The 16,442-nt window shown below is 32.9% G+C and overlaps 1 protein-coding gene across 2 annotated transcripts in view; it reads left to right on the top strand.

Moving 5' to 3' along the window:
* Positions 1-34: 34 nt before the first annotated feature.
* The window catches only part of LOC143071765 (ectonucleoside triphosphate diphosphohydrolase 8-like), a 31,905-nt gene continuing 15,497 nt past the window's right edge, over positions 35-16,442 (top strand). Inside the window, exons 1-2 of one of the 2 annotated variants that reach the window (XM_076246331.1) lie at positions 35-150; positions 15,855-16,126. In XM_076246331.1, coding sequence (XP_076102446.1) covers positions 15,877-16,126 — 250 coding nt within the window. In that variant the 5' untranslated portion in view covers positions 35-150; positions 15,855-15,876. Of the gene's footprint in view, positions 189-15,854; positions 16,127-16,442 lie in introns of both variants that reach the window. The other variant, XM_076246330.1, reaches the window with a different exon arrangement.

The raw sequence follows: 16,442 nt of genomic DNA, 5'->3' as shown, positions 1-16,442 counted from the left end.
TACTTTCTCGTGATTTGATATTTTGAGATCGAGCACAATCTATTTTTGTGTTGACGGAAGTTGGTTTAGTCACATGGGTTAGATCTTTTTATCTTTATCTGACTTGGACAGAAGAAGAAGTAGTGTGTTGCAGTGGTTAAATTATGAAAAGTACTTACTGAAGTATTAGTTGACAGTTTATAGATAGAGTAACTAAGTTTTTTACTGTAATTACGGGCTAAAAAGGGAGAATATTTAAAAAGGGGGAGGGTGCTTTCAAAACTTGAACCTTTGGCGTTGAGCTGCAGTTCCCATATTGAAATGGTTCAATCTCTGTCATGCTATTTTCATTTCCAGCAAAGTGCAAAGGAGACTGACCAAACATTCAATCACGCAACCTTAACACGTTCGCCAACTTTCAATAACATTTGATCAGTTTTTATCAACAATGTGATATCTCTGATTATTGTCAATATCATAATATAATGCCAATATTGACAATAATTTATTATTGAAAAAATAATTTTATTTGTCATATTAAACTCATAACCAACATTTTGTGTGTCAGGATATACACTTGCATAAATTTAATATCAAACATTACTTTTATCCCAAACAGTTGAAACACCATCACAGCATCAGATATTGAAATTTTTTGGACCATCTTCTTTGGGGAAAAATCTACACGGTCTCAATCATTTACTTGCATAAAACACAAATTATGGCTAGAATCTTCTGTAAAGACATTAATCAGATTTGTAAAATGTACTATTTATATAAATTCAGATTCAGATTCAATAGTTTATTAAAGTCTCACCACTTGTATACCATTATACATTTTAATATACATAGAAAACATTGTTTATATCATGAAATATTGGATAACATATATAAAACATATTCAATTGTATATCTTTTAAAAGTCATTTGGGCTGTATATATCATAAGCTCATTCTGGCTTTAGAATTACCTCCCTTGCCAATTTTTCAAAGCAATTTCTTCGATTATTGACTGTGGACATAAAATAGAGATATTGATAAGTTAGGATTCACACTTATTGAGCAAAAGTTACCTCCCCTTTGTTGCCATTCTAGAGCTCTAAGTACCTGTATACAATATTCTTTATAAATGAGGCAAAATCAACCTGAATACATTTTTAGTCTCTAGAAAAAAATGTTTTCTAAACAATTTTAATTTTCATTAGCCTAGCTTAATCTATCACCACAATCTATTTAAGATCTTTTATCAGACTTGTTTGTACCGCATGTTTCAATGTTTCAATTTGGTTAATTTGATGGGGGAAATGCATAGTTTATGTTTACCCCTTCAAAAATGTTGACCAAGGGAAATAACTCCAAATAAAATTTCTTCTTGATCCAAAGCTTCTATCAGAATATTATAAAAATCTGCATATATAAAAATTTCAAAATAGTTTATTTGAAATGATTAAGATGAATATTCAATAATAAAAACTTGTATGCCTACAATATCTTGTAGCTCAAGCACATTTCCATTGATGGTTCTGTTTCTGAGGAAGTAGAAGTAAGATTTATTTCAATAGTTTTTTTAGTTAAAATCACTCTGGTTAAGACTTGGTATGAAGGTGCACCAAGCATGTGTCCAACACATGCTTATTTTTTGTTGTTGTTCTGTATGGGACCCTGTCATCCTTGTGATACCAATTTAGTAAAATGGTTATAAAATAATGACTAGCTGCTACTTTCATCTATATCTTCAAGAGATCCACAATACTAATAGGTATCCCATATGTCCCCATTCAAATGCATTGATCGTCAAAAAAAAGGGAAAAAGGGGGGTTCTGACCCTCGAATCCCCCTCTGGTTTCGCCAGAGACTAAAGAACCAGGAAAACCCTTCATACAGGCATATATATACATACAAGGACTTATACTCGTCATACATGAACACAATACAACATTGAAATCAGCCTCCAACATTCCTTATTCAGGCATTAACCCTTGATATTTCCAGAAAAATTGTGTAAAACTTCAATCAATGTTGAAAATTTTTTAATCACAAATATTGTTATTAGCATTTTTGTGTATCACGATAGATGGTCCATACATGCATGTGTTATCCTCTGATATTGATGGTACATGTATATTGAAAAAAAAAAGTTAAATAAGATCCTACTGGGCCAATTGGAACTACAATTGCCATTAATCATCTCCAGTAAAAAAATGTGTCCAATAAACTCACATGCCAACTAAAATAGCATATTTTAAAGGTATATGTAGATAATGGAACATATTGCCATTTGTAAATTCAAACATTGTCTATTGTCTATCCCTTTGATACCTGATTTTGACCAAAGTTGACAGACTACTAAGTTTTTCCTGTGAACTGATAATTGTTTCCATTTTTTTTTGTTGTGATATTTGCTATTTATATCAAGAAAACTATGATAATTAAAAGGAAACTGTATCTAGGAAATTTGATCTGCTGAACAAAATTTACAAATAAAATATAAACTAAAAAAGGTGTGGTATGATTGCAAATGAGACCAATTTCCACTAGGAGCCAAAAGCTGTAAAGGCAAATATCAGTCACAGAAGTGACAGTATGGCAATCAGCAATGAGCAAAAACTCATTAGACATAGCGTATATTATTATTTACAAAATGTTGTAAATACCTAACATTAACTAAAGATAAACAAAGAAAAAACAAAATAACAAAAATACCCAAGGAAAATTTGAAATAGAAATTCTTTTATCAAATGACAAAATCAAAAGCCCAAACACATCAAACAAATAGAAAACAACTGTCATGTTCTTGACTTGATACAGTCATTGCCTTGTGCTTTGCCCGCCCCCTTTTTGAAAGAGCAATTTTGGTTGATTTAGTATATAGGGAATCACTAAAGCATGACTGGAGCTGGCCTCCTCTTTGGCAGTCAGTATCCCCCACCACTCACCCCTTATATAAATTTCTTGATCCGCCACTGGAAAATGCATCTTGTAGAGGCTATTGTGGTTTAGAAAATCAACCTGTTTCAGCAAAGTTGTAATGAACCAGTTCTGAAAAGAAATCAAACACAGTCTGTAGCATCTAATATTAACAAATTTTACATATTAAGAATTTCTGTACCAAGACATGATTTAAAGTCATATGAAACTTCAAATTGATAAAGATTGATGCATATGCTCTATAAATAATAGTAGTAAATTGCTAATTTTTATGCCCCACCTACGATAGTAGAGGGGCATTATGTTTTCTGGTCTGTGCGTCCGTTCGTTCGTCCGTCTGTCCGTCCATCCGTCCGTCCGTCTGTCCCGCTTCAGGTTAAAGTTTTTGGTCAAGGTAGTTTTTGATGAAGTTGAAGTCCAATCAACTTGAAACTTAGTACACATGTTCCTTATGATATGATCTTTCTAATTTTAAAGCCAAATTAAACTTTTGACCCCAATTTCACGGTCCACTGAACATAGAAAATGAAAGTGCAAGTTTCAGGTTAAAGTTTTTGGTCAAGGTAGTTTTTGATGAAGTTGAAGTCCAATCAACTTTAAACTTAGTACACATGTTCCCTGTGATATTATCTTTCTAATTTTAATGCCTAATTATATTTTTTACCCAATTTCACGGTCCATTGAACATGGAAAATGATAGTGCGAGTGGGGCATCCGTGTACTTTGGACACATTCTTGTTATTATAAAACTTATGTACATATATATATTTTTGTGAAGATTTTTTTTTAATTTGTCCAAATTTAGAAGAAATCAACTTTTTTTTGTTGTTAATGGCTTCCAGCCAACAATGTCTCCTCAGTGTGTCCTTTCTCTAAAAAATCTAGTGATCACAATAGGCAAGTGCAAAGGGGAAAACCAAATAGACCACTTTCAAGTTCATCCGTCACCGCAAAAGACTCGTCAATTATACGCGCCTTTATGAGGTCATTTACCAGATAGAGGGGGTTGCCTGTATCCCTGCACTATTTACGTTCATCAAGCGTCTTAGTGATCATCATTGAGCAGGATAAACTAGAAATAATGGTTGTTCTGTAGGTACTTAATGACAATTCCCTAATGACAGCAATGCTGACTGTCAATTTTGAGATTTCAATTTGCCGAATAATTCGTACAATGCAGAATTATAGTTTTCCAACCACTCGCTCAACATTGGAATGGAAGTGACGACGCCCCTTAACACACAAATGACGTTCACTAAAACCAGAGTTTTTGGCAGAAATGCATCGAACTCGAAAGCTGTCTATTGGCAGAGAGAGTCAATAAACGTAAACATCCACTCCTTCATCGAAATATACTGTATTTTATTGTACATGTTATACACATGCTTACCGGAATATCCATGCATCTTTGTTGATTGTTTACAAAGGTGACAATTGGTTAACTCCGATTTCAAAATACGACCTTTAATTAGCTGCCATATTTTCACAACACCACTGACTGAGTGAAATATTTTTTTGATGATTAAACGATATGGATACGTATAAAATGATAAAGTTGTGCACAAGTTTATGATATATGCATGCATTGGTTCAAAAATGGATTAACTGTATTTTTAACCAGTCACTCTTTTCATATGAATTTAACAATCTTTATCCCCGGCTTAGTATATATCTAGGATTTTGAGTGGTTAATGCACGTTGTTACAAAACCCATAGCCCCTTGGTGTTGCTAACCCATATCCCCGGACGTTGCTAACCATTATCCCGGGGAATTTCACGCAAGTTTTCCTTAGACCCCGTTCACACTAGGACATTTTTATTGATTTAAACTAGACCGGTTCACTTTAGATCGATTTAAGGGCCAATGTGAACGCTGTGAATCGATCTTCAATCGGGCTAAACTAAAACACCAAAAGAGGTAGTTTAGTTTGAATCGATCTAAAGTAAACCGATCTTACTTTAAATGTGAACGCAGAGATCGGTTTAAACTAGTACAATTGAATCGAAAATAACTTATGCGCATGTATAGCGGCAAAATTATCACAGAGGTTCGTTGTTTAACCTATATTTCTCTGTTAACAGGCCTTTAAAATAACTGAAAACATGTTGTCTTAGCCGTAGCATAGATTTGCGAAATCTGTGTCTTTTTTCTTAGATATTGATTTTTTTCTCTTTTCAGGAACCGCAGTATTTCGTCGTGTTGTAACTTTGTTGCTACAGTTATTTTTTTCAAATTTAAAGAATACTGCAATAACACCGGTATCAAAATTTTAACTTGTGATTCAAGATAAACAATAACTTTTACTTTCTTTCAAGTATGTGTATCGATGTATTATACATGAATTTGATAAATCAGTTCTATTTATACACAATGTTTACAGTTTTGCGGGTAAAAAGGTCAGATCGATTGCGTTTTTAATTGTAATGTGAACGCAGTTGTTCAGATTAGACCGATAGAGATCGCTATGATTAAGGATAATGTGAAGGCTAACTGGTTTTATTTAGATCGATTCAAATTAGATCGATTAACAAAAATGCTAGTGTGAACGGGGTCTTAGTTCCATGATTGCTCCTTGTGAAATATTGAATTCTGTAGATTATCCATGATGTTTGTAATTAAATATTTAATTCATTAACGATTTTGTCCTATTATGCCGATCATTTACACTCATTCTATTAAATGCATCACTTGACTGCCACATTTTCAAGGAATGGGACTACTTACCTAGCTATGCAAATGACCCATGTTGACGTCACACCATCTATGACGTAACTCTCACAACATTGAGCGCCAAATTTGACTCAATCCAGTTTCTCTGTCTCCATATTAAAAACGTCTTATATTTGACTATCTGTAGGGTACACCCCGTAGCAACTATGTAAAATTTCCAAATTTCAATAAAACTTCTTTAGATAATGAAAAAACGTTGTTTTCACGTTACACTTTGTACCCGAATTTCCATAACACCTGATTCGGACTTAGACCGGGGATAAATTCGTTATCTACGTTCATATCCGTGGTGGTGTACTTGGGTACTTCAGGGTGTTAAAATATCCATATCTACGGATATGAACGTAGATAACTTATAATATGCACAAATATAAGATTTACTACCATTGACATCGATAATTAATATAGAAACTATAAATGTCTAAATTGTCAGCAAAATCAAGTAAGTGAAATGCCCTTGAATAATGATTTTTACCTATTTTGAGTCTTTTGTGGAAAATATAATATAGAAAAAGAAACAGTAGGTTAATATAAAAAATTGATCAGCAAAGTAAGTTCTTTAAATATGTTGACATGTCTGAAAACATCTGTCTTATCCTTACATGAATGTTCCTTTTGTATCTTTCGTCTCTCTTTTTCATGAGTTATTGCCCTTGGATGATGATTTTTGTCGAGCCTGCGACTTTTGTTGCAGAAAGCTCGACATAGTGATAGTGATAAGGCGGCAGCATTAGCTTACTCCTTAAAAGCTTTATATTTTTAAAGGTAGAACACCTGGATGCTTCATACTTTGTATATGGATGCCTCATGTTACGAAGTTTCCGCCATTCACATGTCCAATGTCTTTGACCTCATTTTCATGGTTCAGTGCCTACTTGAAAAAAAAGTTAAGATTTTTTGTAATGTTAAATTCTTTCTTATTATAAGTAATAACTATATTTGGTATATGCGTACCTTGCAAGGTCCTCATGCCCGTCAGACAGTTTTCACTTGACCTCGACCTCATTTCATGGATCAGTGAACAAGGTTAAGTTTTGGTTGTCAATTCCATATCTCAGATACTATAAGCAATAGGTCTTGTATATTTGGTGTATGGAAAGACTGTAAGGTGTACATGTCCAACTGATAGGTGTCATCTGACCTTGACTTCATTTTCATGGTTCAGTGGTTATAGTTAAGTTTTTGTCGAGCCTGCAACTTTTGTTGCAGAAAGCTAGACATAGAGATAGTGATCCTGCAGCGGCGGTGGTGTTAGCTCACTTCTTAAAAGCTTTATATTTCAGAAGGTGGAAGACCTGGATGCTTCATGTTATGAAGTTTCCGTCAGTCACATGTCCAATGTCCTTGACCTCATTTTCATGGTTCAGTGACCACTTGAAAAAAAAGTTCAAATTTTTTGTAATGTTGAATTCTCTCTTATTTTAAGTAATAGGATAACTATATTTGGTATGTGCATACCTTGCAAGGTCCTCATGTCTGTCAGACAGTTTTCACTTGACCTGGACCTCATTTCATGGATCAGTGATCAAGGTTAAGTTTTGGTGGTCAAGTCCATATCTCAGATAATATAAGCAATAGGGCTAGTATATTCTGTGTATGGAAGGACTGTAAGGTGTACATGTCCAACTGGCAGGTGTCATCTGACCTTGACCTCATTTTCATGGTTCAGTGGTTATAGTTAAATTTTTGTGTTTTGGTCTGTTTTTCTCATACTATATGCAATAGGTCTACTATATTTGTTGTATGGAATGATGGTAAGGTGTTCATGTCTAGCGGGCAGATGTCATCTGACCTTGACCTCATTTTCATGGTTCAGTGGTCAAAGTTAAGTTTATGAGTTTTGGTCTTTTTATCTAATACTGTATGCCATAGGTCAACTATATTTGGTGTATGGAAATATTTTGTGATCTTTATGTCAGTCGCGCAGGTTTTATTTGACGGTGACCTCATTTTCACGGTTCATTGCTCAGTGTTAAGTTTTTGTGTTTTGGTCTATTTTTCTTAAATTATAAGTAATGGGTCAACTATATATGTTGTATAGAAGCATTGTTAGCTGTACATGTCTGCCTGGCATGGTTCATCTGACCTTGACCTCATTTTCAAGGTTCATTGGTCTTTGTTTAGTTATCTTGGTTAATGTTAAGTTTATGAGACAGTTGTAATAAAACTAAGCTTTATACTTCGGACTATCAACATAATATCAATGATTAGTATAGAAGGCGAGACATTTCAGCGTGTGCACTCATGTTGTGTTTTGGTCTGCTTTTCTTATACTGTATGCCATATGTCTGCTATATTTAGTGTATGGAATGATTGCAAGGTGTACATGTCTAGCTGGCAGGTGTCATCTGACCTTGGCCTCATTTTCATGGTTCAATGGTTATAGTTAAGTTTTTGTTGAGCCTGCAACTTTTGTTGCAGAAAGCTCGACATAGGGATAGTGATCTGGCGGCGGCGGCGGTGTTAGCTAACTTTTAAAAAGCTTTATATTTTAGAAGGTGGAAGACCTGGATGCTTCATACTTTGTATATAGATGCCTCATGTTACGAAGTTTCCATCAGTCACATGTCCAATGTCCTTGACTTCATTTTCATGGTTCAGTGACCACTTGAAAAAAAAGTTCAGATTTTTTGTAATGTTGAATTCTCTCTTATTATAAGTAATAGGATAACTATATTTGATATGTGCGTACCTTGCAAGGTCCTCATGTCTGTCAGACAGTTTTCAATTGACCTCGACCTCATTTCATGGATCAGTGAACAAGGTTAAGTTTTGGTGGTCAAGTCCATATCTCAGATACTATAAGCAATAGGGCTAGTATATTTGGTGTATGGAAGGACTGTAAGGTGTACATGTCCAACTGGCAGGTGTCATCTGACCTTGACCTCATTTTCATGGTTCAGTGGTTATAGTTAAATTTTTATGTTTTGGTCTGTTTTTTTCATACTATATGCAATAGGTCTACTATATTTGTTGTATGGAATGATTGTAAGGTGTACATGTCTAGCGGGCAGATGTCATGTGACTTTGACCTCATTTTCATGGTTCAGTGGTTATAGTTAAATTTTTGTGTTTTGGTCTCTTTAATTCATACTATATGCAATAGGTCTACTATATTTTTTGTATGGAAAAGATTGTAAGGTGTACATGTCTAGCAGGCAGATGTCATGTGACCTTGACCTCATTTTCATGGTTCAGTGGTCAAAGTTAAGTTTTTGAGTTTTGGTCTTTTTATCTAATACTATATGCCATAGATCAACTATAATTGGTGTATGGAAATATTTTATGATCGTTATGTCAGTAGCGCAGGTTTCTTTTGACCATGACCTCATTTTCACGGTTCATTGCACAGTGTTGTTAAGTTTTTGTGTTTTGATCTATTTTTTCTTAAACTGTAAGTAATAGGTCAACTATATATGTTGAATAGAAGCATTGTTAGCTGTACATGTCTGCCTGGCATGGTTCATCTGACCTTGACCTCATTTTCAAGGTTCATTGGTCTTTGTTTAGTTATCTTGGTTAATGTTAAGTTTATGAGACAGTTGTAATAAAGCTTTATACTTAGGACTATCAACATAATATCAATGATTAGTATAGACGGCGAGACATTTCAGCGTGTGCACTCTTGTTGTGTTTTGGTCTGTTATTCATAAACTGTATATATGCAATAGGTCTAATATATTTGGTGTATGGAATGATTGTATAAAAGCTTTATATTTAGGACTATCAACATAATATCAATGATTAGTGTAGAAGGCGGGACATATCAGCATGTGCACTCTTGTCACACATTTTTGAAATTTGGTAGAAACCATAATAGAGAAAACTGGAAAATAACATTTATTGATTGAGAAAAGTAGATCTTCTAATAGGCTAATTGGACAAAATCCTCAGATGACCCATAGTAAGAATTGTTGCCCAAAAAAGTAAATTCCTTTTTATTGTGATTCTGGTAGAAACTGTAGTAAATAGAATAAAAACTGTAAATAAAAAAAATTGTCAGCAAAACATGATCTGACACAAAAAAAAATTTTAAACTTAATTTTTAACCATCTCACGACAATTTAAGGTATAAAACCACTAATTCATAGCCCCATTGCTTTCTATGTTAAATGCTTCAATTTCGATCATTAATGGTTACATTTTCAAATAAAGTGGCACTTATTTCATGTCCAAACTATACCTTATTCTGACTTGTGCTGAAAAATCCAACCTACCTATAATTGCATACTAGAGCATACTGGTTCCTTAAAGTTTGATAGTACAATAAAGAAACTTCTGTTCTAAACAACAGTGCAAATGTGCCCTCCTGTTAAAATGCTATTTACATGTAATGTACTTCTTTATTTCATAAAATAAACTTTCAACAAGGGTTGAACCGGTTATATAGTGATCCCTATTCCCCAAGCTTTCATTTTATACTCAAGACTATCCAAATATTTCACCAATTGACAAAGATACAGCTATGCATAGAAACTACTTTGTTAAATATGTACTACTTTCTTGAATGGTCTTTCTGACGGGTACTGAATTAGTGGTTCTAGTATACCATAAAGAACTTGATGTTGTTTTTTTTAATTTGTCAAGCCTGCGACTTTAGTGGCAGAAAGCTCAACATAGTGATAGTGATCTGGCGGCAATGTTAGCTATCTTCTTAAAAGCTTTATATTTTAGAAGATGGAAGACCTGGAGGCTTCATACTTTGTATACAGATGCATCATGTTATGAAGTTTGTGTCTGTCACATGTTCATTGAACTTTTTTTGACCTCATTTTCATGGTTCATTGTCTACTGGGGAAAAAAAATTATAATTTTTGTAATGTTTATTTCTCTCTTATTATTAGTAATAGGATAACTATATTTGGTATGTGCGTACCTTGCAAGGTCCTTATGCCCATCATACAGTTTTCACTTGACCTCGACTTCATTTCATATATCAGTGAACAAGGTTAAGTTTTGGTGGTCAAGACCATATCTCAGATGCTATAAGCAATAGGTCTAGTATATTTGGTGTATGGAAGGCCTGTAAGGTGTACATGTCTAACTGGCAGGTGTCATCTGACCTTGACTTCATTTTCATGGTTCAGTGGTTATAGCTAAGTTTTTGTGTTTTTATCTGTATGTCTATATGTCGCGCAGGTTTTATTTGACCTTGACGTCATTTTCACAGTTCATTGCTCAGTGTTAAGTTTTTGTGTTTTGGTCTGTTTTTCTTAAATGATAAGTATTAGCAAACAGGTAAATTATATTTGTTGTAAGGAAAATTGTTAGCTGTACATGTCTGCCTGGCATGGTTCATCTGACCTTGACCTCATTTTCATGGTTCATTGGTCAATGTTTAGATTTCTTGGTTAATGTTAAGTTAATGTGACAGTTGTAATAAAGCTTTATATTCAGGACTATCAACATAATATCAATGATATTAGTAAAGAAGGCGAGACATTTCAGCTTGTGCACTTTTGTCTTAGTAAAGTCTGTTTCTTAAAACTGTAAACAATAGATCAACTATATTCTGTTTATTGAATAATTGTAAGGTGTACATGTATTTCTTGTTTGGTTTATATGATCATGAGCTCATTTTCTTGGATCATGTTAAGTTTATGTGATAGTTGTAGTAAAGCTTTATATTTAGGAATATCATCATAATATCAATGATTGGTAAAGAAGGGGAGACATTTCAGCATGAGCACTCTTTTTCAGCCTGAAATTTCAAAGCATATAGGATTAGATAGAGAAATAATCAGTAAGATGAGATCAATAATAAATCTGCATGGCCGATATCATCTGTTGTCTCTTATAAAAGTTATTTACTTTTTTTATATTTTCTTTTCAACATTTATTTGTTATTTTGTTGAATACAATGACCAAATCCAATAACATAGTGTGTGCAGATTAGATTTGGCAATGCAAAGTGCAATGTTTAAAGCTATCAGAATTCTGTAAATGTCAGCATTCTAATTACTGTTTAAATTTGATATGTGAATTTGACCTTGACCTGACAAATTTTCGACACATTTGGTATTAAATCACATTTATGACTATAACACCAGTTCTCTGCATCAACATGACTTTGTGAGTTTAAAGGAAAAAAGGAGGGGGTCTTTCATATACCTTTTTCATGGTGACAATAATTTGAATTTTTCAAGTTGTTGGATGAACTTAAAACTTTTGAAGTTGTATGTTATTTGCATTTAAACTGTGAGATACTGACCTCCTGTTTACCTATTCTATGAATTAGGAGGGGTTTGCATAGCAGGACAACCCATTCATCCCTAGTTTTTTTCTGCTTAATCAATAAGCTGTAAGGCATGTTGATATCTTGATTTTATTTCCTTGTTTATTTGCTGTCACATTGACAAACATTAAGTATTCAGTTTTCAATTGCCTATAGAGACTTCCAAGTCTAGTGTTATGAATAATTATGGAAAATGCTCAATTATACTATATATAATGTATTATTGTGAAGAAACTATGAAATATGTTGCTTTTTTTTTTTTTTTTTACTACTTGATATTAACTCGAATAATTCAAGCCCTTTCCATGTCCGATTTTCTCCCACACGAGGGCTTGAACTCCTTGTGATCATTGACTGCGTCGCCTGCTCTCTGTGAGAGAGAGCCAATCAGCGGCGATCAGGATATGAGTCTGCGCAACTCTCTTGAAATTGTCTTACCAAACACGTGTGTTCAATTAACACAAATCCGATGATAATTAATTAACATCAATTAACATCAGTTTACATCATTTATCATCAATTAACATCCGGAACTCCTCCTTTTTTAGCTGTCAATTTAAATCAAAATTCCCATATTGCAAAGCGGTGTGAATTTTCCGGTTGACGGTCTTGATCGAGGAAGACGTTCAGGCGTTAATGTAGCCTTCGTAGATCAGCGGAATATAACGACTGAATTATTCGGGTTAACTGGATATTTGACAGTTAAATTTTAAATGAGTAAAATAATTGGTGTGAGGTTCCTATTATAATGGTTATTGTCTATAAAATGGGAACCAGTTAATGTTTGATTCCAGTAAATAGTCTAGTTCCAGAAATAGACTATAGCAATGAAGTATCACTAGCATGATCAGCTCTATTGACAGAAACTAAAATAAACAAATAAAATATTTATTTATTAATTAACCTTGATCAATAAATAACTTGTGATTTTATTTCAAATTTTATTTCTTATTTTTTTAAGAAGGAAAATGGATGTCATTTGTATCACAAATGACGGGAAATGAATTCATTAAATTTGAGAAAAGATAAAGTGGTCTAAGTCAAGACGGAAGAATTAACATGTTTACATATCATATTTTGGGATTGGGTTTGAACAAAAGAAAAGGTTTAAAGTCCGAATGCAATTCAGGGTCATTAATGTTCGTTTTAACTATATGCGTCTTGATTTCAGCTCTGGATGAGAAATTGATTACCACTGTATAATTACATTTCAGCTCTTGATAAATAACTTATTCAATAATCAGATACTGGGTATTGACAAAATGTATTGAAAGTAATAACATGTTGTATAAAATACAACTTAAGGGTAAAGATACAGTCATTGTTGACATTGGTCGGGATAAACAATACTCTATCTTATTATGTGGGAAAATATATTTAAGAATTGGATGTGTAGATTCAATTATAAAATTTCAAAATTATTAAAATGGGTATTTTTATTTAATTAAGGATATTATATCAATTAATTTTCTTTAATTCATTTATTTAAAGACCCATATTGAGCCTCCATCTAACTGATTATTTTTATAGTCTGCATAATTCACACAGATGATAACTATGTGCCATATATTTAAAAAATAAAAAAGATAGAAAAATGTCATAATCACTACAACACTAGGGTTACAAGTAGTAAGAGTAAAAAGATGTAATGGTCAATAGTATCAAAATAATCTGATTCAAATATTGAAGTTTTAGAGAATATTTTAGACAAAAGTCTCATGGGTACTTGACAGATTACACGAGACAAAGTACCATGGGTACTTGACAGACTACACGAGACAAAGTACCATGGGTACTAGAGATATCATAAGCCAATAGATATTATAGAGTATATATGATGCAATATTTCCATGATCTTTTAGAGAATACAAGAGAATATATGTGACATTAGATGAAGACATTAGTTTCATATATATAGATATAGGAAGATGTGATATGAGTACCAATGAGACAACTCTCCATCCAAGTCACAATTTATAAAAGTAAACCATTATAGGTCAAGCTGTCAAGGTACAATCTTCAACATGGAGTCTTGGCTCACACCAACCAGCAAGCTATAAAGGGCCCCATGTGTACTAGAGAGTAGACAATAAATGAAACAATAGTCCCACAGACTATGTAGATTGAAATTTTTCAGCATTCACACTGTTTACAGTTAAGAGATTGAAACTGATGAAATTTGCAAGGTAAAGTTAAAAATCAATCTGCATGTACCAAAAAAAAATTGCTGCATTTTCAACTTTGGTATTACAATGTAGTAAGGAATAATGATATCCACTCTGACTATATCACCTATAAAGCTATTTGTCCACATTCTGGTGAGCCAACAAATCCATATCTGATCTATCTTTGATAAATATCTTTATGAATAACAGGTAAATAGTTAGTGAATAAATAAAAATACATAAAGGAGGAAGTTGATTGTGTTATAAGTATCACACAGCAATATGTTATGAAATTATGATAGAGGAAATGAGAAATACTAATGTTGTATTGTGTAAATTATTCATTTCATTTCTAAAACATATAAATAAATACATATAATTGCTACAGTTTTATTCACCAATATCTAGAATTGTCTTTAGAAAGTATGCACTTTCTTTAATGAAAGATTGCCAATTCTCAGTTGAACAAGATGCTTTTAAACGGTTTTGTAATAAATGGTCATGATTATGGATGAGAAAAATGAATAGCTCAGTAGACCAGTATACAGGTAGCTTATGACAGTGATTAGTTTTGAAGGAATCATGGTCAGAAGTCACATTTTTACTTTGTTGCAGGAATTCATGGTCCTTGTAAAAAGTATAGGTGAAATGGTTGTCTGTCTTCTAACACAAAGTTTTTTTTTCAGGATAACTATGGTTCTAGTCCATAAATGCTTACACAATTATACACATTTTTCTCTTGTCAAACAAAATAAAATTACTTATGGTGCATGCATTTCTAAAAATAGTTCAAGTGTGAGAATGAATAGTGTTTTCGATGTCTTGCTGCATCAAATTTCAAAATGCAAGATATAGGAATATTACTTGAAGGCAAACTAGGAACTTGATACCTTGTATGAATATGCCTTATGTTACTTAGTTTTCCTCTGTTTTATGTCCATTGCATTTAGACTCATTTTCATAGTTCAGCAACTGCTGTAAAAAAGCAATAGCATTTTCTTGTGATGTAAATTTTTTGAATATTTTGAGTGATAGAATGACTATACATTTTATTTTGTATACACTATAACTTATTAAGGTCTTTAATATCTGAGGAATGGAATGATTATCTGGTAGGGGTCATCTGACCTCCAATCACATTTTCATAGCTCAAAGGCCAATGTTTTAATGACATTTTCATAGATACTTAAAGCAGAAAGTCAACTTTATTTGGAAGATTGAAGATTAACTTTTCTGTCTTGAAGGGTTCTCTTTACCTTATTTTCATAATTCTGTATATCTGACAGTCAATAAATCAGGCAGGGTTCATCTGACCTAGACCTCATTTCTTGGTTCATCTAACCTTGACCTCATTTCTTGGTTCATCTGACCTTGACTTCTTTTCATGGATCATTGTGTCAAAATTAAGTTTTTGTGGTTACTGCCTGTTTTTCACATACTAAAGGTAATAAGTCTTCAATATATTTTTAAAATTCATGAAAAGATTGTTAGAAGTGAAACGTCCATCTGGTGGTTAGTGGTTGGTTCGTATTACATGTACCTTGACCTTATTTTCATGGATCTTGATAATGTTAAGTTTATATGTGATATCTGTCACCTTACAAGCTATATTGACCCCTTTTCATCAGGCATCAGAATGACATGCTAGTTTTGTGCATTTTTAATCTATAATGTCTGATATTATACTGTCATTTGTGAGCCCAATCAATTGAAAATAAACTGTCATTTCACCAATGGCAGAGCAAAATCCTATTTTAAATAAATTTTGATTGCTAAAATTTAAATACAACATAAAAATATTTTTTTTATCACACCAGGTGGTCAATCTATTAATTTACAATGGATATAGAAATCAATGTCAGAATGAATCTTTCTAAAGATGACCCAAGGGATGTAACTCTAGTAGTACCAGAACAGACAACAGTTGGCAGTTTCATCAGAAAAGTGTGTAAAGAAAATGATATTCCTATGAAAAGCAGTTATGTTTTGACATTATATGAGTCCAGTGAACCCTTAAGATGGTCTTCCAGACTCAATAGTTGTCATGTTAACTCTGGAATGACCGTGGTGTTAGGTGAAAATGAAGATGGTAAGTCGTACATATGAATTATAAATACAAAGATGGAATTTCTTATATTTTGAATAAATTATGTGCCAAATCGATGTCAGAAAATTAATCAATTCCAAATTTTATGTTTAAATTAGAAAAAAAGTTTAATATGTTCTTTGCAATTGGTAAAACGATCAAAAGAACACCAGAAGTCGTAAGAGAAAAAAAAATTGTTTGACATATAGCCAGTGTTACTTATATGGTTTAGAAAAGAATCTGATGATACACCGACACAATCACTGTTAAAAGGATAAGAGTTGTATTGAGATTCCAAATAATTGTTCACAACAGAATA

Source organism: Mytilus galloprovincialis, chromosome 4, assembly GCF_965363235.1.
Source record: "Mytilus galloprovincialis chromosome 4, xbMytGall1.hap1.1, whole genome shotgun sequence".
In the NCBI taxonomy this organism is placed as follows: Eukaryota; Metazoa; Mollusca; class Bivalvia; order Mytilida; family Mytilidae; genus Mytilus; species Mytilus galloprovincialis.
This window is presented reverse-complemented; position numbering and strand designations above follow the sequence as displayed.